The sequence below is a fragment of the Centroberyx gerrardi genome, chromosome 24 (genome assembly GCF_048128805.1).
Source record: "Centroberyx gerrardi isolate f3 chromosome 24, fCenGer3.hap1.cur.20231027, whole genome shotgun sequence".
NCBI lineage: Eukaryota > Metazoa > Chordata > Actinopteri > Beryciformes > Berycidae > Centroberyx > Centroberyx gerrardi.
In genome coordinates, this window is record NC_136020.1 from 21,545,104 (window position 1) to 21,560,115 (window position 15,012).

Sequence of the window (15,012 nt, forward strand, 5' to 3'; positions counted from 1 at the left end):
TTTTTAAAAGCAAAACGCCTCTATTTGTTGGGCTGTCAGATCATTTATAACACCGCAGCCTGCGTTTATGTATTAAAACCCCCGGATAACGCAAAAGCAACATACTGGGCTTGCAAAACTGGTTTTCGACACTGCGCGGCGGGTTTATTTTCTCTCTCTGCTGCTCTTGACGGTTGGACGCTGCCTCCCCGTGAGTTGAGCCCTCGTTCTCGCGATAACAGCGACACCCGACTCTAGCAGTGTGTAAGATCGTCTATGTTGTGGAAGACTACTCACTCAATACTAGGAAAAGAACTTCCTGTACTGAAACTAACACTACCATTCATTTTTTTCCACAGAGAATTCTGATTATTAGCCATTTCATTATTAGCCGTTTAGCGGTACACTTACCATGAGCTATCAGACCGTGAAACGACTGTGAAACAATGTATTTTTCCGTAGAAGCCGCCATCAATCAATTTGTTTTCTTTGTTGTAAAACTGGGACCGAGTGAGAGCTCTTTGCTTACATCTCCTCTCACACCTATCTAACCACAATCTCGGCCATTCACATCCATGATTCATATTAGGCAAGTTTGACATGATTTCCGGCATGTATTCCGGCATAAAGTTGCTCAATACAACTGAGCAGAAATGTTGATTTATCCTGGTTAGGATACATGTTATTTTTTAACTTAATATCCATTTAGCTGTAGATGATTGCATTTAGTGTGACTGGAAAACTTTGGTGCAAAACAGGATTACTCATTACATTACATTAAAACAGGGCTGAATATATATGAACAATTGCATCTTGTAATTTTAGGCCAAACAGCAAATTTAGCAGGTTTTTTGTTTATTTTTTGTCTGGCCTATAGCATCTCACCTCACAATATATTGATTTGAGTCAAGTGTTTTATGTCCCATCGATAAACTGATACAAGCAGGTGAAGTACCCAGACCTTCATAACACTTCTCAGTCTAGTTTATTATTATTTATAGTGGTTTTAAGCCATTCTATGTTGCTGTAGGCACGACACTGCAGAGAGGCATTTATGGAAAATGCAATATATGTCTGGAATGTACTAATGAAATCTTTTACAGTCCAAAACATACTAATAAAATCACTTGGCTGCTGCCTGACGGATCATGGAATAACATGTCAGAACAGAGAGAAACTGAAGTCTGGGTGTTTTCATACAACTGTGATGAGCCAATCAGCGCTCAGCTCCAGGCGTTTCCCATCATGCTTAGTGTTGTGCAGTTGGTGGAGACAGAAAACAAAACAGCAGCTCTTGATTCATTACTTTTACAGAAATGTACATAAAACTAGACCTGGGAGAAATTAGCAGAGGCGATGTGGCAGGGAAGCCTCTTTGCTGCTGCTCTGTTCCTGTCTGTGGTTCCTGTGTGTTGGTTTCATGTTTTCTGTTCCTGCTTTCCAGCCGCTGATAGAAATATAATAACAACAACATGAGCGGTGAAAGTGATGTGCTGAGCCAAAAGAAGAAGAGTACAGCTCACAGATATCACCCAAAAACTGACCAGAAACAGGAAATCTGATATTTGCGTTGCTGCAGGAGGTTTAAAAGCTTAAATCAGAACAGGAAACCACCCCACTACATCTAATCAGTACAGCTGAAATGGATCACATGTCTGTTTAAATGTGTTTCTTGCTAAAAATGCCTTCCAGACAGAGTAAACCTGCATAAAAGCCAGTAGAGACCATTAGATGTTTCCAGTTTTATTAGAATTCAAGCGCTTCTTTGACTCATTCACACTTTTAAAACCTGCCAGGCACCACAGGCTCATGCATGCTGGGAGAATTAGCAAAACATAACAAAAGTACCAACAAAAATAAGAAACTGGTGGTGACTGTGAAGAGAGAGAGAGAGAGAGAGAGAGAGAGAGAGAGAGAGTGTGTGTGTGTGTGTGTGGGGTTGATGCAGCTGTGTGGCGTCATGCTGTAGTGGTGTGGAGAGTCTGTGGGGCAGAAAGGCTAGCGGCTGGAGGCGTGGACTGTCCAGAGGAGCGGTGGGGGGGTGGTGGGGTGGGGTGGGGGGGGGTGAGGGGGGTGAGGGGGGTCGGAGGTTAACTCTTGCGCAGGCTGACGTCGGCGCTGGTCAGCAGGGCGGACAGCGAGGTGCTGTCCGACGCCTCGTCTCTCTTCAGCAGCAGGAAGGCTTCTCGGCTGATCCCCAGCAGCTCTCTGAGCCCGCTGTTCTCCAGCTGACACACACACACACACACACACACACACACACACACACACACACACAGAGTCAGAGATACACTGATGACTACTACTGCTCTTGATAATACTGCCGTTTAATAATATCAGACTTTGCATTTTAAAGCTGCACTAGGCGTCTTCGCACGTTGGCGGCTCCAAATAACAGCGAGAGGAAACTGTCTGAACTTGGAGGACTTCACTACCCAGAAACCCTGTGCAGTGAGGTCAGTAAACCGTCTGTGATGTTTTAGATCAAAGGAAACCAAAGAGACGAGAGAGGAGAAGATCTAACGCTGGTGAGTCCAGCTTTCTCTGCTGCTGTTCAGGAGACAGTCTGGATTTCACTCTCAAGTTTTGATTCATCACTTTCTGTGTGGAGAAGTGACCAAACCTGACACCTGAACTTCATTTGGACAAATAAGGTGAATCTACAGCGTCTCAGTTAGTGGAGAAGGGACGCTCTCCTCTTCTGCTCTTCTTCCCAGCTCCACTTTGTGATTTAAGCTGATAAGACGGGTGTGTTTCTACATAAAACTCTTGCCTAGTGCAGCTTTAAAGCAAATCTCAAAGTCCTAGTTTATGAGTGGAAAATATCGAACGCAAAGAACAGTGTAGGAAATGTATTTCAGAGTGATGTAGATGTAGATTCATGTAGAGAAATAACTCCATACAGGGTTCCTACACATTTTACCTGTCAAAATTCACAATATTAATGTTATTTCTACAGCCCTTCATCACAAGCAAAGGACTTTACAGAGACAGAGACGAACTAGATCTAACTGATCAATAATCAATCACAGAACAAACTTAAGGATCGACTGGATTTGAGGATTTTCGTCAGTGTTCAGTTTAATGTACAGTATGTTGAAAGTAGCTGCTCAACTAGCCCATATCACTATATCTGTAACTAAAGTATAATCTATAATCTATAACTGAATAATATTCTTCGCAACAACAAAAATCAACAAATGACTGTGGGTTTGCGTCTGTATTAAATGTGTCATTATGTGTGAAACGGGACTAACAAACAATTTCAAAGTCTACTTCTGTACATTTCCGCTCCTGTGTGTGTGTGTGTGTGTGTGTGTGTGTGTGTGTGTGCAGCTGTTTACCTCCAGCTGTTTGATCCTCTCCTCGTCTTCACACAGCCGGCCCTCGTCCACCTCGATGGCCTTCCTCATCACAGTCGCCATCTCGTTTATCTTGTCTATGTGCGCCTGCATTTCCTGTTAGAAACAAGTGGAAAAAAGAAAGAAAAGGTCATGAAACAACTTTACACTAATTAATGTCAATCTCTCATATTGACAACCTGTCTCATCTTATCAACTGATGTTTGTCTGTCTGCTGCACCATTACCAACCATAATGATTCATTCTTTATTTATCTTTTTCCATCACACTGAAATCTCATCTCATGCTTCACTACAGAGCTGTGTACGTCTCTCTTGCCTGTGTGTGTCTCTCCAGTACAATCCTAAAGGTCTTTTTCAACACACTGATACTCTCTTTCCAACGAGACATGTTGGTAAAAAGATGTGAGTGAAAAGTCAGGCCTTTCTCCCACAGTTTGAAGTAGTAGAAGAAGAAGACGTTGAAGAAGTAGTACTAGTGCAAAATAAATAAGCTGTCAGGCCATTCAGAAACAAAATTAGGTATACAGGTATACAAAAAAAGACAGGCTTTGTGTGCTTTTTGTGCTTTTTAAGAGGCTTTATAGTGAAGCAGTTGATGAGGTCTTGGTCAGAATCCACAGTAAAAAGATAGAAAAAGATGGCGGGCTGACCGTGGTGTGCTGCTCCTTCAGCTGCGTCACGATGGCCGGGTCGTCTCTCTTGCTGGCCATCAGCAGCCTGAACACCTGCTCTCTGTATTTGGTCATGATGAGCTCCAGGGCCGACTGGTGCTCCTCCAGCGACGTCCGCAGCTCTGCGGGACGGTAACATTCAACACACAGGTTACACTCCGTCAGGCTGGGGGACACGTCCAGAATCTAATACTGCAACGGTCCCGCAAAACAATATTATCGGCGTACTTTTAACAATAATTATTTGGTGTCATTTGCTCATTCCTGCTATTCCCTGGAAAATTGTGGAAAAGGGAACCCACTTTCACAAATTTTTCACTACAGCTATGATTATTATTATTTTTTTTACTATCCCACTGCCTATTAGATACTGCAGAAAATATTGTGATATTCACAAAGTATATACTTTTGAATATTATCAAATATCGGCCCAAGCCCAACATCCACACTGGTGGTTTGTGTGGAAGAAAAAGCGTTCCAAAGCGTTCCGGTTCACTGATCCACCACGCAGAATCGATTTCAATACAATTTCAACTTTTATAATTGGTTTGCCTGCTGTTCCTTTGTCTTCTTACACTAAAATACCCAAACAATTTTCAGATTTCCTTCAAAACTTAAAACACTCAGTAACTTGGACCATAAATATTTCTAATATCCAACAAAAGGAGAAACATGAAGAAATAACTCCTGACTGGTGTTGCACAAGTGAATTAATGTGCTTTCATGTCACGCTGAACTGTGGACTGATTCCGTTTTACACTGACTGAACAATAAAGTTCAAAGTTGAATCTTTCTGGGAGACGTAGTCCTCCATGTAAAGGTTTTGTGAATACATTATGCATGAACATACAAAATACTAATATCCAGTTACAAGCACACAAAATTCACTCACAGGTACAGAAAACTGTGACAGACATTTGTTTAGTTTATGTGAACAACAGCTGCTTACAACCGCAAGTTATTGATCCCATAAATCCTCAAATAAACTTAACTTTGCTCATGATTCTCTGTACACCTACCTTTGTTTTCCTGCTGCAGCTCTCGGATCTGTCGGTTTTCCTGCTGGATTCCCAGGACCAGACTGGATCGAGGCCGGTGCCGCGCCACCTGGTTCAGAGAGTCAATCTCCTCCTGGTACTGCAGACACACACAGACACACAGACACACAGACACAGAGACACACAGACGCACAGACACACAGATGCACAGACACACAGACGCACAGACGCACAGACGCACAGACGCACAGACACACAGTCAAGGCCAATCAGCTGAAGAACTTAAGGTGTTTCGTTGTAAAATGTTATAAATTATCCACATTGGAAAACAATGTTGCACCAAAATTTGTGTCCGATAAATAAACGCTGGTGTGTTTTGCCTCGATTTCATGCCAGGGAAGAAAAGAACAAAATTATTTCTGTTTTTTAATGTCTGTGTAGATTCAATTCAGTCATCCAGCTAGTCAGATGTCCCAAAAAAAGAAACAACAGAAACAAAATCCACTGGACTAGTGTTCAACTCGCCATTTTAAGTCCAGTGGATTTTGTGTCTACTTTTTTGGGAACATTTCAGTTTTTGTGGGTTGTTTTCCTTTCGCTGGCGTTTCAAACAGAAAAACAACCTATTTAAAAACATTTCACAGCATTATAAAGAATGAAAGTAGCCTCCTGAAACTAATCTAGCTCGCTGCCTCATAATCGTATTTCAAACCACAAGTGGCCTTTGATACTGCGAAGAAGTTATCAGGCTATAAATTAGTTTACATGTCATTTATTAAGCAGATTTCCCACACAATAATTCCCCTATGCAGTGTGAGCAACACACACCGAGGACGAAACAAGCACACACCGCCAGGGGAAACATATTTTTTAGGGGATGCAAACTTTGACACAAACAAATTACTACCTGAAATCAGTAAATATTTCAAAAACACAAGATTCTGTCTTCAAAAATAGAACTAGTGTGTAAACAAAGGTCTTAATGTGACTTAGAACTTTAACAGTAACTCTAAATATGCTTTAATTTTATGACAGATCTCATTTTGAAAGAAATTAGAAATTTGCACAATAACAGAATGTGCAACAATGACTATTCCTGATTAAAGGTTTCACTCTATCCATCTTCGGGTATAGACTGTTATGCGAATTTGCACTTAATCACATCTAACAACAAAAATCTGTTCTTATCAAAGTGTGAATCTCTGGACAAACGTGTGTCTATTCAAGAATACTGAAGTCTGGAAATAGGAAGGCTACCTGTTTCATGGCCTCCACTCGCTTGTTGAGGGACGTCGTCTGCTCGATCAGCATCTCGGCAGCGTTGTCATGGTTACGAAGCCTTTCCACCAGCGACTTGGCGTCTGCCAGAACCTTCTCTAAGGTGCAAGTCATGCCTGGGGGGACACAGGTAGGTCGACATGAGCAGGAACCAGGAAAACAGCATTCTGGTTCTGAGGGAGAACAGCGGACGTTGAATTCTTTGCCTTGTGGTTTCATATTGGTGACATTTTCAATTCATCTGCACTTTGTACTTCTATTTAGGGCGATGTGGTTGAAGTCAATACCACAATAATCATCATCTGAAAGACGATAAACGATGTTATTGAATTATCGCCCAGCTCTACTTCCATTGGACCTTTATCTCAGAGAATAAACTAGGCTAGATCTAAATACATCATGGTGGAGCTTTGAACATGTATGAGTTGGCTCTAAATCAGTCTAAAAGCAAGTTTTTTTTACTCTAAACAAACTATTCATTAATCCCATTTCTAAATCACAAGTTGGAGTGACACTGAAACTGGAGCTTCCTTTAAGTTTACAGTTCTTCAGTTGCTGATTTATAATTATATTAAGGCTTGTTAATGCAATTGACTCATTCACTGTGTCCATCTCACACTTTTGAACACAATACTGACCAAAGACAAAGTAATAAGACCTAGTGCATTTCACTTGTTTGCAGCTTGTTACTAAGTTTAGCTGGTTGACAGGTGCAGTCAGCAAACTCGCCCAAGCTAACTTTAGCTTGTTGAATATTTAATGAACATATTTAGTTAGCTTACACCACATTTATCCTGGTTGGTATAAACTTAATGACAAAGCACTTCTCCAGCAAACCAGGAGGAGAAACATTACATTACCAGCACAGAGATAAGAGTCTGTGCTAACTTATTATTAGCTAACTTAGCTGGCTAACCACACTCAAACTGTCAATCCTGTCATGTAAATCCATTTAAGTCTCATCATATGTTGGCAGTGTTAGCGTCTAGCTAGTCAGGTAGCATTCAAACTCTAACCATTGCAAAATTCAAAATCCTACTTTATAATTATGTGTTGAAATAAGAAATACTTGTTGTACCTGGAGAACTCAAAGTGCAAGACATTGGAATTTGGTCGGCTGCTTCCTGTTGATGCTTGGTAGGTAACTTAGCTACAGGCTAACGCTAACGTTAGTTCCCATTAATGAGCTACAAGCAGCGGCTCTGATGTAGCTCTTTTTCTTTTTTGAAACACAATTATATCGTCTATGAACTTTCAACCTATATGAAAACATTGAATTAAAAATGTCGCTCGTTTCGTTGTGTAGTCTTCTGCGATTATGATGATTTGACTAAACGGTGATCTCGTCTGAACCATACAGGTTCAGGCTAACTCCTGCCAAAAGCAATCCAACACAATCTCACGAGAGTTGAGCCTCTCTCAACAATCTCACGAGAACGAGATTTGGGAAGACACAGAAAACATGGCGGACAGGCTAACGCAGCTTCAAGATGCTGTCAATTCGGTATGGCAAATTTTGTATTTTTCATATTTTAAAGTTTTTTGAACAATTATCTGATGACTAGCGACGAAACAGGTTATAATATGGCTGCTTATGTAATTTGAAGTTGGTAATGTAAAGCAGTAGCAGATACCGCGTTGGTTCGATAACCTGCTAGCTAACGTTACTAACCTAACTAACGTATTTTGTTTGTTGATGATCAAGGATGGGTGGCTTTGGTAGAGTTGGGGACCAAACAAACAAACAAACAAACAAACAAACAGGTTTTCATCACGTACATATATTGTAATTTCAGCTCACAATAGAACTATGTGCAGCATCACCAAAGGCATTTACTTTTTATTTATTGTCAAAGCAGAGCATCTCTCTTTTTAAAAAGGAAGATACTTTCACACAGGGTTCTACAAAGTCCTTAAAAGTTTGTGGATTTGAGAGAAACGAAATAAGGTCTTGAACGTTTTTTTTAAATGAATGGATAGCGTTGAAAGTCCTTGGTTTTTATTTTTTTAACAGAGGTTTTACACCGCACACAGCAAACCCAACCCAAGCACTTAAAACCCATACACAGTGTTTGGGGTTGAAGTGCCTTGCTCAAAGGTGTTTCAACGACAGAAGTTGTTGAAGGAAGGGAGAGTGCTTCTCATTTTCTTTTTCCACACAGATTTTTGTCTGTCGATGATCTTTTGTGAACAAACCTGCTGCTCTCTCTTAGTAGTGGACTCTGGTCTTTCATAATGTTTCTCATTCTCACTTTTCCCTCCACATGCTTGTGACTATCAAAAATCTTGCATGTCACTATGCAATGAGAGTGAGAGACAGTTTCAGTTTTATTAAGCATCGATTTCCTTCCCAGAAGCCCTTGCATTGCTTCATCCTTTTATTTCCGAAGCACATGGACTTCTTGGCTTCGTCTGATGTGATCTGATGTGACTGACTGTGTATGTAATAAAACACTTTGACAGTTTACGTTATGAAATGCGGTTGTGTTGTAACCAGAGTCCCAAATTAACTTTTTGGGGCTGTACCAAAAGAATTTACCTGCCAAGAAAGTTTTACCGGCCAAAAAGTTGCTGGTCAGTGTGGCAGGTGTTAGATTTATCCGCCAAAGACACATTTTACTGGAATTTTCTGCTTGGCCACTGCTAACCCTGGTTTCCACTGTTTACTGTCATAGATAAGACAGTTTGCTTAATTTGCTCATATGGCAGATGGCACAGGGCATGCTGGATGTTTAAAGCTGAGACAGAACAACAGGCAAAAACTTTCTCCTAGACTCTGAGGCATAATTGGCAGATGTGGTGAAACCTGGGATTTGTGCTGTTCAGAGGTTTGGTGGGAGACTGGGACACAAAGCTGAGAAGGAGACAAGAAAACCTCTCTGATTTTACAAATGCTACTTATTCCTATTGAAGGCTTAGCTGATGAAGACTGTGATATACGGTCGGTTTGACTACTGCTGACAAAATGTACTTATTGTAAGTCGCTTTAGACATAAGAATCTGCTAAATCAGTGATTCTCAACCCTTTTCATATCATGGACCCCTTTAGTACCAGTCACATTAGAGCCACAAAATGAGATTTTGTCTGACACAAGTCTGAGAATATTTTTATTGTTATATATGATTTTGTCCAGAATTTCATGACTATTTGTATTGTAGGTAGAGAGATAACAGAGAAACTATGATCAAAACAGTCATTCTTCTACATTCTCTAACTGTGTGAACTTCTTGTAAATGAAATAATGCTGAAGTTTAACACGTCATCAGTTTGCTGGGGACCCCCTGGAACCCCCTCAAGGACCCCTGGTGGTCCCCGGACCCCACATTGAGAACCACTGTGCTAAATGACATAATGTAATGTAATGAGACAAACTGGGACGTCCGGGCACTGGGGAGCCTGTTTGACTTGACTTTTAAATTTACTTCCAAGCTTCAAAAACACCAACCAGTCAGCCTCTATAACAGTGGATCTCACACACAAATGTTATCTTTTTTTTTATGTGTAGCTTGCAGATCAGTTTTGCAATGCCATCGGAGTCCTGCAGCAGTGTGCGCCTCCCGCCTCCTTCAACAACATACAGACCGCCATCAACAGGGATCAGCCTGCAAACCCAACCGAAGGTGGCGTTTATGACCCAGCTATCGTTTTATCGTCCCTCTTAATGTTTCTGCTATCTTTTCTCTGTGTTAATGAATTACAGGATAGAGAACTGAGAATCATGGTTTATCTGTTTGTATCTGTAGTATCTGTCAGTATCTACGTGTATCATTAGGACTAAACAAGTTTATTTTGTCTCTATCTAGAATACGCCCAGCTGTTTGCGGCGCTGATCGCCAGGACGGCTAAGGATGTGGACGTGCTGATCGACTCTCTGCCCAGCGAGGAATCCACCGCAGCGCTGCAGGTCAGAAAACCAACCTGCTACTGTAATTACAGCTTTCAGCCAACAGGGGGAGACAAGTGTCAGGCTTCACTTTGTCAAAAAGACAAAGTGAAGCCTGCTCACAAACACTGCTGCAGGTAGAAGCATGCAGAACTGTCAGTCTTCACATCAAATGATGATATTTATATTCTCCTTTCAGTCTATTCTACTGATTATTTATTGGAAGAAGCCTATAGAGGCTGCACATATATACTGTTTTAAAAGAAAAAAGGCTTTTATCAACAAAACTAGAAACACACTGATGAATCAGTATATCACCTTTCATACACTGCCTGTCAAAAGTTTGGACACACCACATTTTTCTTTATTTTTACTATTTTCCACATTTTAGAATAGTTAAGACATCACTACTATGAAATAACACAAATGGAATCATGCAGTGACCAAAAAAAAAGTGTTAAATCAAAACTATCTTATATTTTAGATTCTTTGCCTTGATGGAAAGGCAAAGGCTTTGGAAAGAAATTCATACATAGGATCAACTTCACTATTTATATTTGTCTAAGAAACTAATTTCAAGCATTTAAGCAGAAGCCTTTAGATCAAAATGGCTTTAAGAGAATGAAAAACACAGAACATTCAATCAGGTGGGTCCAGACTTCTGACTGGTAGTGTAAATCATTTCACTCCTAAAATCACAGCCTGAGCCCCGGTTTGAGGACCGATGCTTTAAAGGGAGACTGAGGGATTTAAGTGTCATGTGAATAAGATGAAAACTCTGCGCTCTCAGCTTAAGCAGCTGAAGTCTGAAACATGCAAATTGCCGTCACAACACGGTGTAACTGTCTGGTTGTCAGGCGGCCAGTCTGCGGCAGCTGGAGGACGAGAACCACGAGGCGGCGGCCCGTCTGGAGGAAGTGGTTTACCGCGGAGACATGCTGCTGGAGAAGATCCAGAGCGCGCTGGCCGACATCGCCCAGTCGCAGCTCCGCACCCGCAACGCTGCGCCCAGCCAGCCGCCACCGGCCGAGTCCTGACCCCCCCGCCAGAGGAAAGACTCTCTCTCTCCCCTCACACACCGGCCGCAAGCCTCAACACACACACACACACACACACACACACACACACACACACACACACACAGAATGTGTCTGACCGGGAGATGGGAACCATTCAATAAGACATTCTGCTAGCTGATTTAGTGTTTTGCCTCCACACACCTGCCACTGGTCTCATGGCACACACACACACATACACACACGAAGAGTGTGTCTGAGGGGAAAACACCAGATGCTAACCATATTGATGGGGTGAAGCATGCAGGGTTCCTACTGGTCTGGAAATGTATGGAAAAAGAATTTGGTCATTTCCAGGTCTTGATAAGTTTTGAAATTGCACAAAAAAGTTTGGAAAAATATTGCTGTACTGTCCAGGAATACAGACGACTAGACAGTTTCTGTGGTTTTAGAGCCCTGTCGTCTGACACATTCTGATATTTGTTACTGTGAAGAATAATCTTCATGTACAAAGTCATATGACTGTATGTTTGTAGGGGCAAGACGAAGGACTTTTTGTCCGATATATATAAATATATGACGATATGGCTCACTTATGCAAAATCACACGTTAAATAATCAAATTAATGCTCATCCCATTGAACAGAATGGTAATGTCGAACAAAACTGAAATCTTCCAATAATACTCCTTAAAATGTTTCATACCAATTTCTCAGTTTTTTAACTACATTTTGCTTGTTATCATCAGTTTAGACAGCAGAATTGTGTGTCACGATATCCCAAAATCACCATATCATCACGATACAGGATAATATTGAATTTGGAATATATGACGATAAGCGATAATATTGAATTATCGGCCGGCTCTATTTTGAAATTGAAATCGTGAACATGAAAGTTTTGGTGTGCTTTCGTGTTTTCGTGTGCTTTCAGTGTCGACTCCGTCTTCTTCTTCTTCTTCTTTTAGGGATTTGGGCGGTTTAGATGCTTCATGGACCCGACTCTGTGTTTCTGGTGGCATTAATCTTTAGACAGGAGTTTCTGTTTTCATTTTGTTCCTAGAAACCGGAAACCTAGGCGAGATAACGCTCATGTCATGTCATGATGGAAGGAAACAGAATTGAAGAATGAACTAAACAAGTAATTGAATGGTTAAATGCTGGTGAAATGCTGTTCAGGTACGACCAGATGTTGATTCTGTTTCCTCCTGTACATCCTTTTGTTTTTGTCATTTTTGTGTGGTTTCTGTTTTATAAGCCGTATCTCAGTCTGTTTTGGACACACGTGAAAGAGATGGTCGAAATTCTCATTTAGGTCGATCTCAACATTCTCAACACTCTTCAGACTGCCTTAACATGGACAAACTGCTCACACCACTGCAACCCAATGTCTGTTTTGTTTTTTTAAATAAAGTTTGAATAAACACTTAGGGATTTCATTTTGTTCAAACTTTTAATTGATGGGATGAATTATCTTCATGTCAGCTGATGATTAGTTAGTAGAAGTGGTTCATTGTTTTATCACACATTAGTCCAGATGTCGGTTTTCCAATACAGCAAGCAGTTTTAGGAGACTTGAGACTTGACTTGACTTGGGTTCTGGTGACTTGGGACTTGACTCTGACTTGTACTTTGATGACTTGAAAAGGTTTCTAAAGTCTTGACTTGAGATCTTGTGTTTGTGTAAATGACTTAGATTGAAAGTGATGAGATTTGTTCCAGCAGACGACTGAATTTAAATTCTGTTTTCTGAATTTGTATGGAATGATTGAATTTATTGAAGTTGAAACTGATTATAGAAATCAAACTCATGATGCTCTTACCAAGTTTTTATCCTATTAAAATCATATTGCATTGAAAAGTCCTAGATATTTAGTTTTCTTTAAGATATTAAATTGATACTGGACTCTTGATTTGTTCTGACTTGACTTGCTGTTCTACATTTAGACTTGAGACTTGACATTAATGACATGGACTTGACTTGGTAATCTACATTTAGACTTGGGACTTGATTTGAGGCTTGTGACTTGAGACTGACTTGGGACTCGAGCAGAGTTGACTTGGTCACACCTCTGGTAAGCGTATTTTCGCTGTCAGGTGAAAACCTTGTATCTCCAAAATGTCGACTTTTCCAGAACTAAGGAAAGCAGCCCTGATTTTAGCACGATGACGATGCATTTTTTCATTTATCCAAAGGGTTTTAAAAGGTTTCATCAGTCCAAGAGTTCAGGAATTTTCTCAGCCCATAGAGGAACATGTAATCACCAAAACTGGAGTTACGAGGTTTTCACACAACAGCAGCAATATGGCACAGGGTGGATTTCATGTCAAACGCACCTGGAAGACGGTGTTCAGTGATCTGAGCCCCGTCTCTGGAACCAACTCTCCAGCCAGAGCGTTTCTAACAGAGTCTAAATATAGCTGCTGTGTCACGCTCCAGTGGGCTGTACTGATGTGAGCCACATAAAAACAGTCCTGTCTACAACTGGGCACCACACCCAGGAGAGCGAGCAGGTCCACCCAGCCGGCCGGCCGGGACAGGCTGACATCACGGCTCACACACTGCAGGCTTTGTACCGGTCCAAATAAGGACCGTGTGGAGGCAGAGACACTTCCTCCACCTCTGCTGCTGCTTCACTCAACAAGTCTGATGTAAAACTGTCAGGGCTGGAAGTAACTACTTTTACCAAAGGTGGAAAGAGTACTAGACTGTCCAATTCAAGCAGAAGTACTGTTACTCTGCTGATATTTTACTTAAGTAGAAGTAAAATTACTGGTGTAAAAATGTACTGAAGTGAAAGTAAAAAGTGTCTGATTCTAAATGTCCTCAAAGTTCCTGAGTTCCTCTTTAGAAAAGAGAACATTGTTAGCTGTGATCTTTTCCAAGTGATTCTGAAAGGAGAGAGGACAGAGTTCAAACTAGATTCTTTTAACTGGAAACAGTAGAAGTAAATTACAAAATAGAGTGATTTTTACACCAGTACTTTTACTTCTACTTCAGTAAAATATCAGCAAAGTAACAGTACTTCTACTCGAGCAGGACAGTCTAGTACTCTTTCCAGCAGTGAAGAGTTTGTCGTGGGCGTTGTCGTTTTGTTATCTAGTTATAGTTTTGTTATCTGCACGTTTCAGGAGTAGTTAGGGTCACTCTGAGCAGCATTACACCTGTTCTTTGTCCTACAGACCTTTGGCACACACTGATCAAGCAAGGAAACAAGGAAATGAAGGATGTCAGATAGGGTGAATGAAGATTTTGGGGCCTTTTTGAACGATAGGAGGAAACGGATCGATATTCATCTGGATTTCTAGAAAGCAATGTCTCCAAATGGCAAAAAAATAATCAGCAATTCCTATTTTAAGCAATGATCACCTTTTCTGTAATTGTAGGCAAACAATGTAAGGTGCTGATATCTAAAATTATAACACCAATGGTCTCAGATCTGTCTTTATCTAAAAAACACTATAATATTCTATAATATCTATAAACTGTAATGTTCCTGCAGTGTGTCTGTGGAACTCAATCATGAATTTATAGCAGCCTTATCATACTTTATGCTGTTTTCTGTCTCCTATGGTATCCCTATGATATTACTATAGGATATTATATACAGTTTATATTTGATATTTGTATAGAATCATTGTGAAATTTATTGTAGGATTAATATATCTTTATATATATATTTTATAAAGGTTTCTAGACTTTGTTGCTCTCTAACTTTTCAACAATAACCTGCAATTTACATGTTAATCAGAGACAGAGACATTTTATTGACCTTTGTGACCTTACCATGCATTGTGGTATTTTCTATTTCCTATGGTATCT

At 40.6% G+C, this 15,012-nt stretch overlaps 2 protein-coding genes across 3 annotated transcripts; one reads left to right on the forward strand and one right to left on the reverse strand.

Annotated features, from left to right (window-relative positions):
* Nucleotides 1-1,706: 1,706 nt before the first annotated feature.
* fgfr1op2 (FGFR1 oncogene partner 2) lies at nt 1,707-7,657 on the reverse strand. Of its 2 annotated transcripts, none has more exons than XM_071924721.2 (6): nt 7,369-7,657; nt 6,270-6,406; nt 5,034-5,151; nt 3,994-4,136; nt 3,324-3,437; nt 1,707-2,207 (listed from the first exon to the last, which is right to left on the reverse strand). In XM_071924721.2, the coding sequence occupies exons 1-6, from the start codon at nt 7,391-7,393 to the stop codon at nt 2,070-2,072; spliced, it is 675 nt and encodes a 224-aa protein (XP_071780822.1). In that variant the 5' UTR covers nt 7,394-7,657; the 3' UTR covers nt 1,707-2,069. The 2 variants fall into 2 exon arrangements, with proteins under 2 accessions (XP_071780822.1, XP_071780821.1); XM_071924720.2 differs by having other exon boundaries at nt 6,270-6,463.
* A 91-nt stretch (nt 7,658-7,748) lies between these two features.
* On the forward strand, nt 7,749-12,910 carry med21 (mediator complex subunit 21). The gene is made up of 4 exons (XM_071924723.2): nt 7,749-7,794; nt 9,797-9,911; nt 10,095-10,195; nt 11,032-12,910. The coding sequence occupies exons 1-4, from the start codon at nt 7,753-7,755 to the stop codon at nt 11,209-11,211; spliced, it is 438 nt and encodes a 145-aa protein (XP_071780824.1). The 5' UTR covers nt 7,749-7,752; the 3' UTR covers nt 11,212-12,910.
* The last annotated feature ends 2,102 nt before the right edge of the window (nt 12,911-15,012 follow it).

Bases quoted from the DNA above. Each gene is read 5' to 3' on its own strand.
- fgfr1op2 (XM_071924720.2), bottom strand. From the start codon at position 7,393: ATGTCTTGCACTTTGAGTTCTCCAG. The intron at 5,152-6,269 runs GTAGCCTTCCTA...GTGTGTCTGCAG, and splicing joins GAGTGGAGGCCATGAAACAG to TACCAGGAGGAGATTGACTC. The intron at 3,438-3,993 runs GTCAGCCCGCCA...TGTTTCTAACAG, and splicing joins TGAAGGAGCAGCACACCACG to GAAATGCAGGCGCACATAGA.
- med21 (XM_071924723.2), top strand. From the start codon at position 7,753: ATGGCGGACAGGCTAACGCAGCTTCAAGATGCTGTCAATTCG. The intron at 9,912-10,094 runs GTGGCGTTTATG...GTCTCTATCTAG, and splicing joins GCCTGCAAACCCAACCGAAG to AATACGCCCAGCTGTTTGCG. The intron at 10,196-11,031 runs GTCAGAAAACCA...TCTGGTTGTCAG, and splicing joins AATCCACCGCAGCGCTGCAG to GCGGCCAGTCTGCGGCAGCT.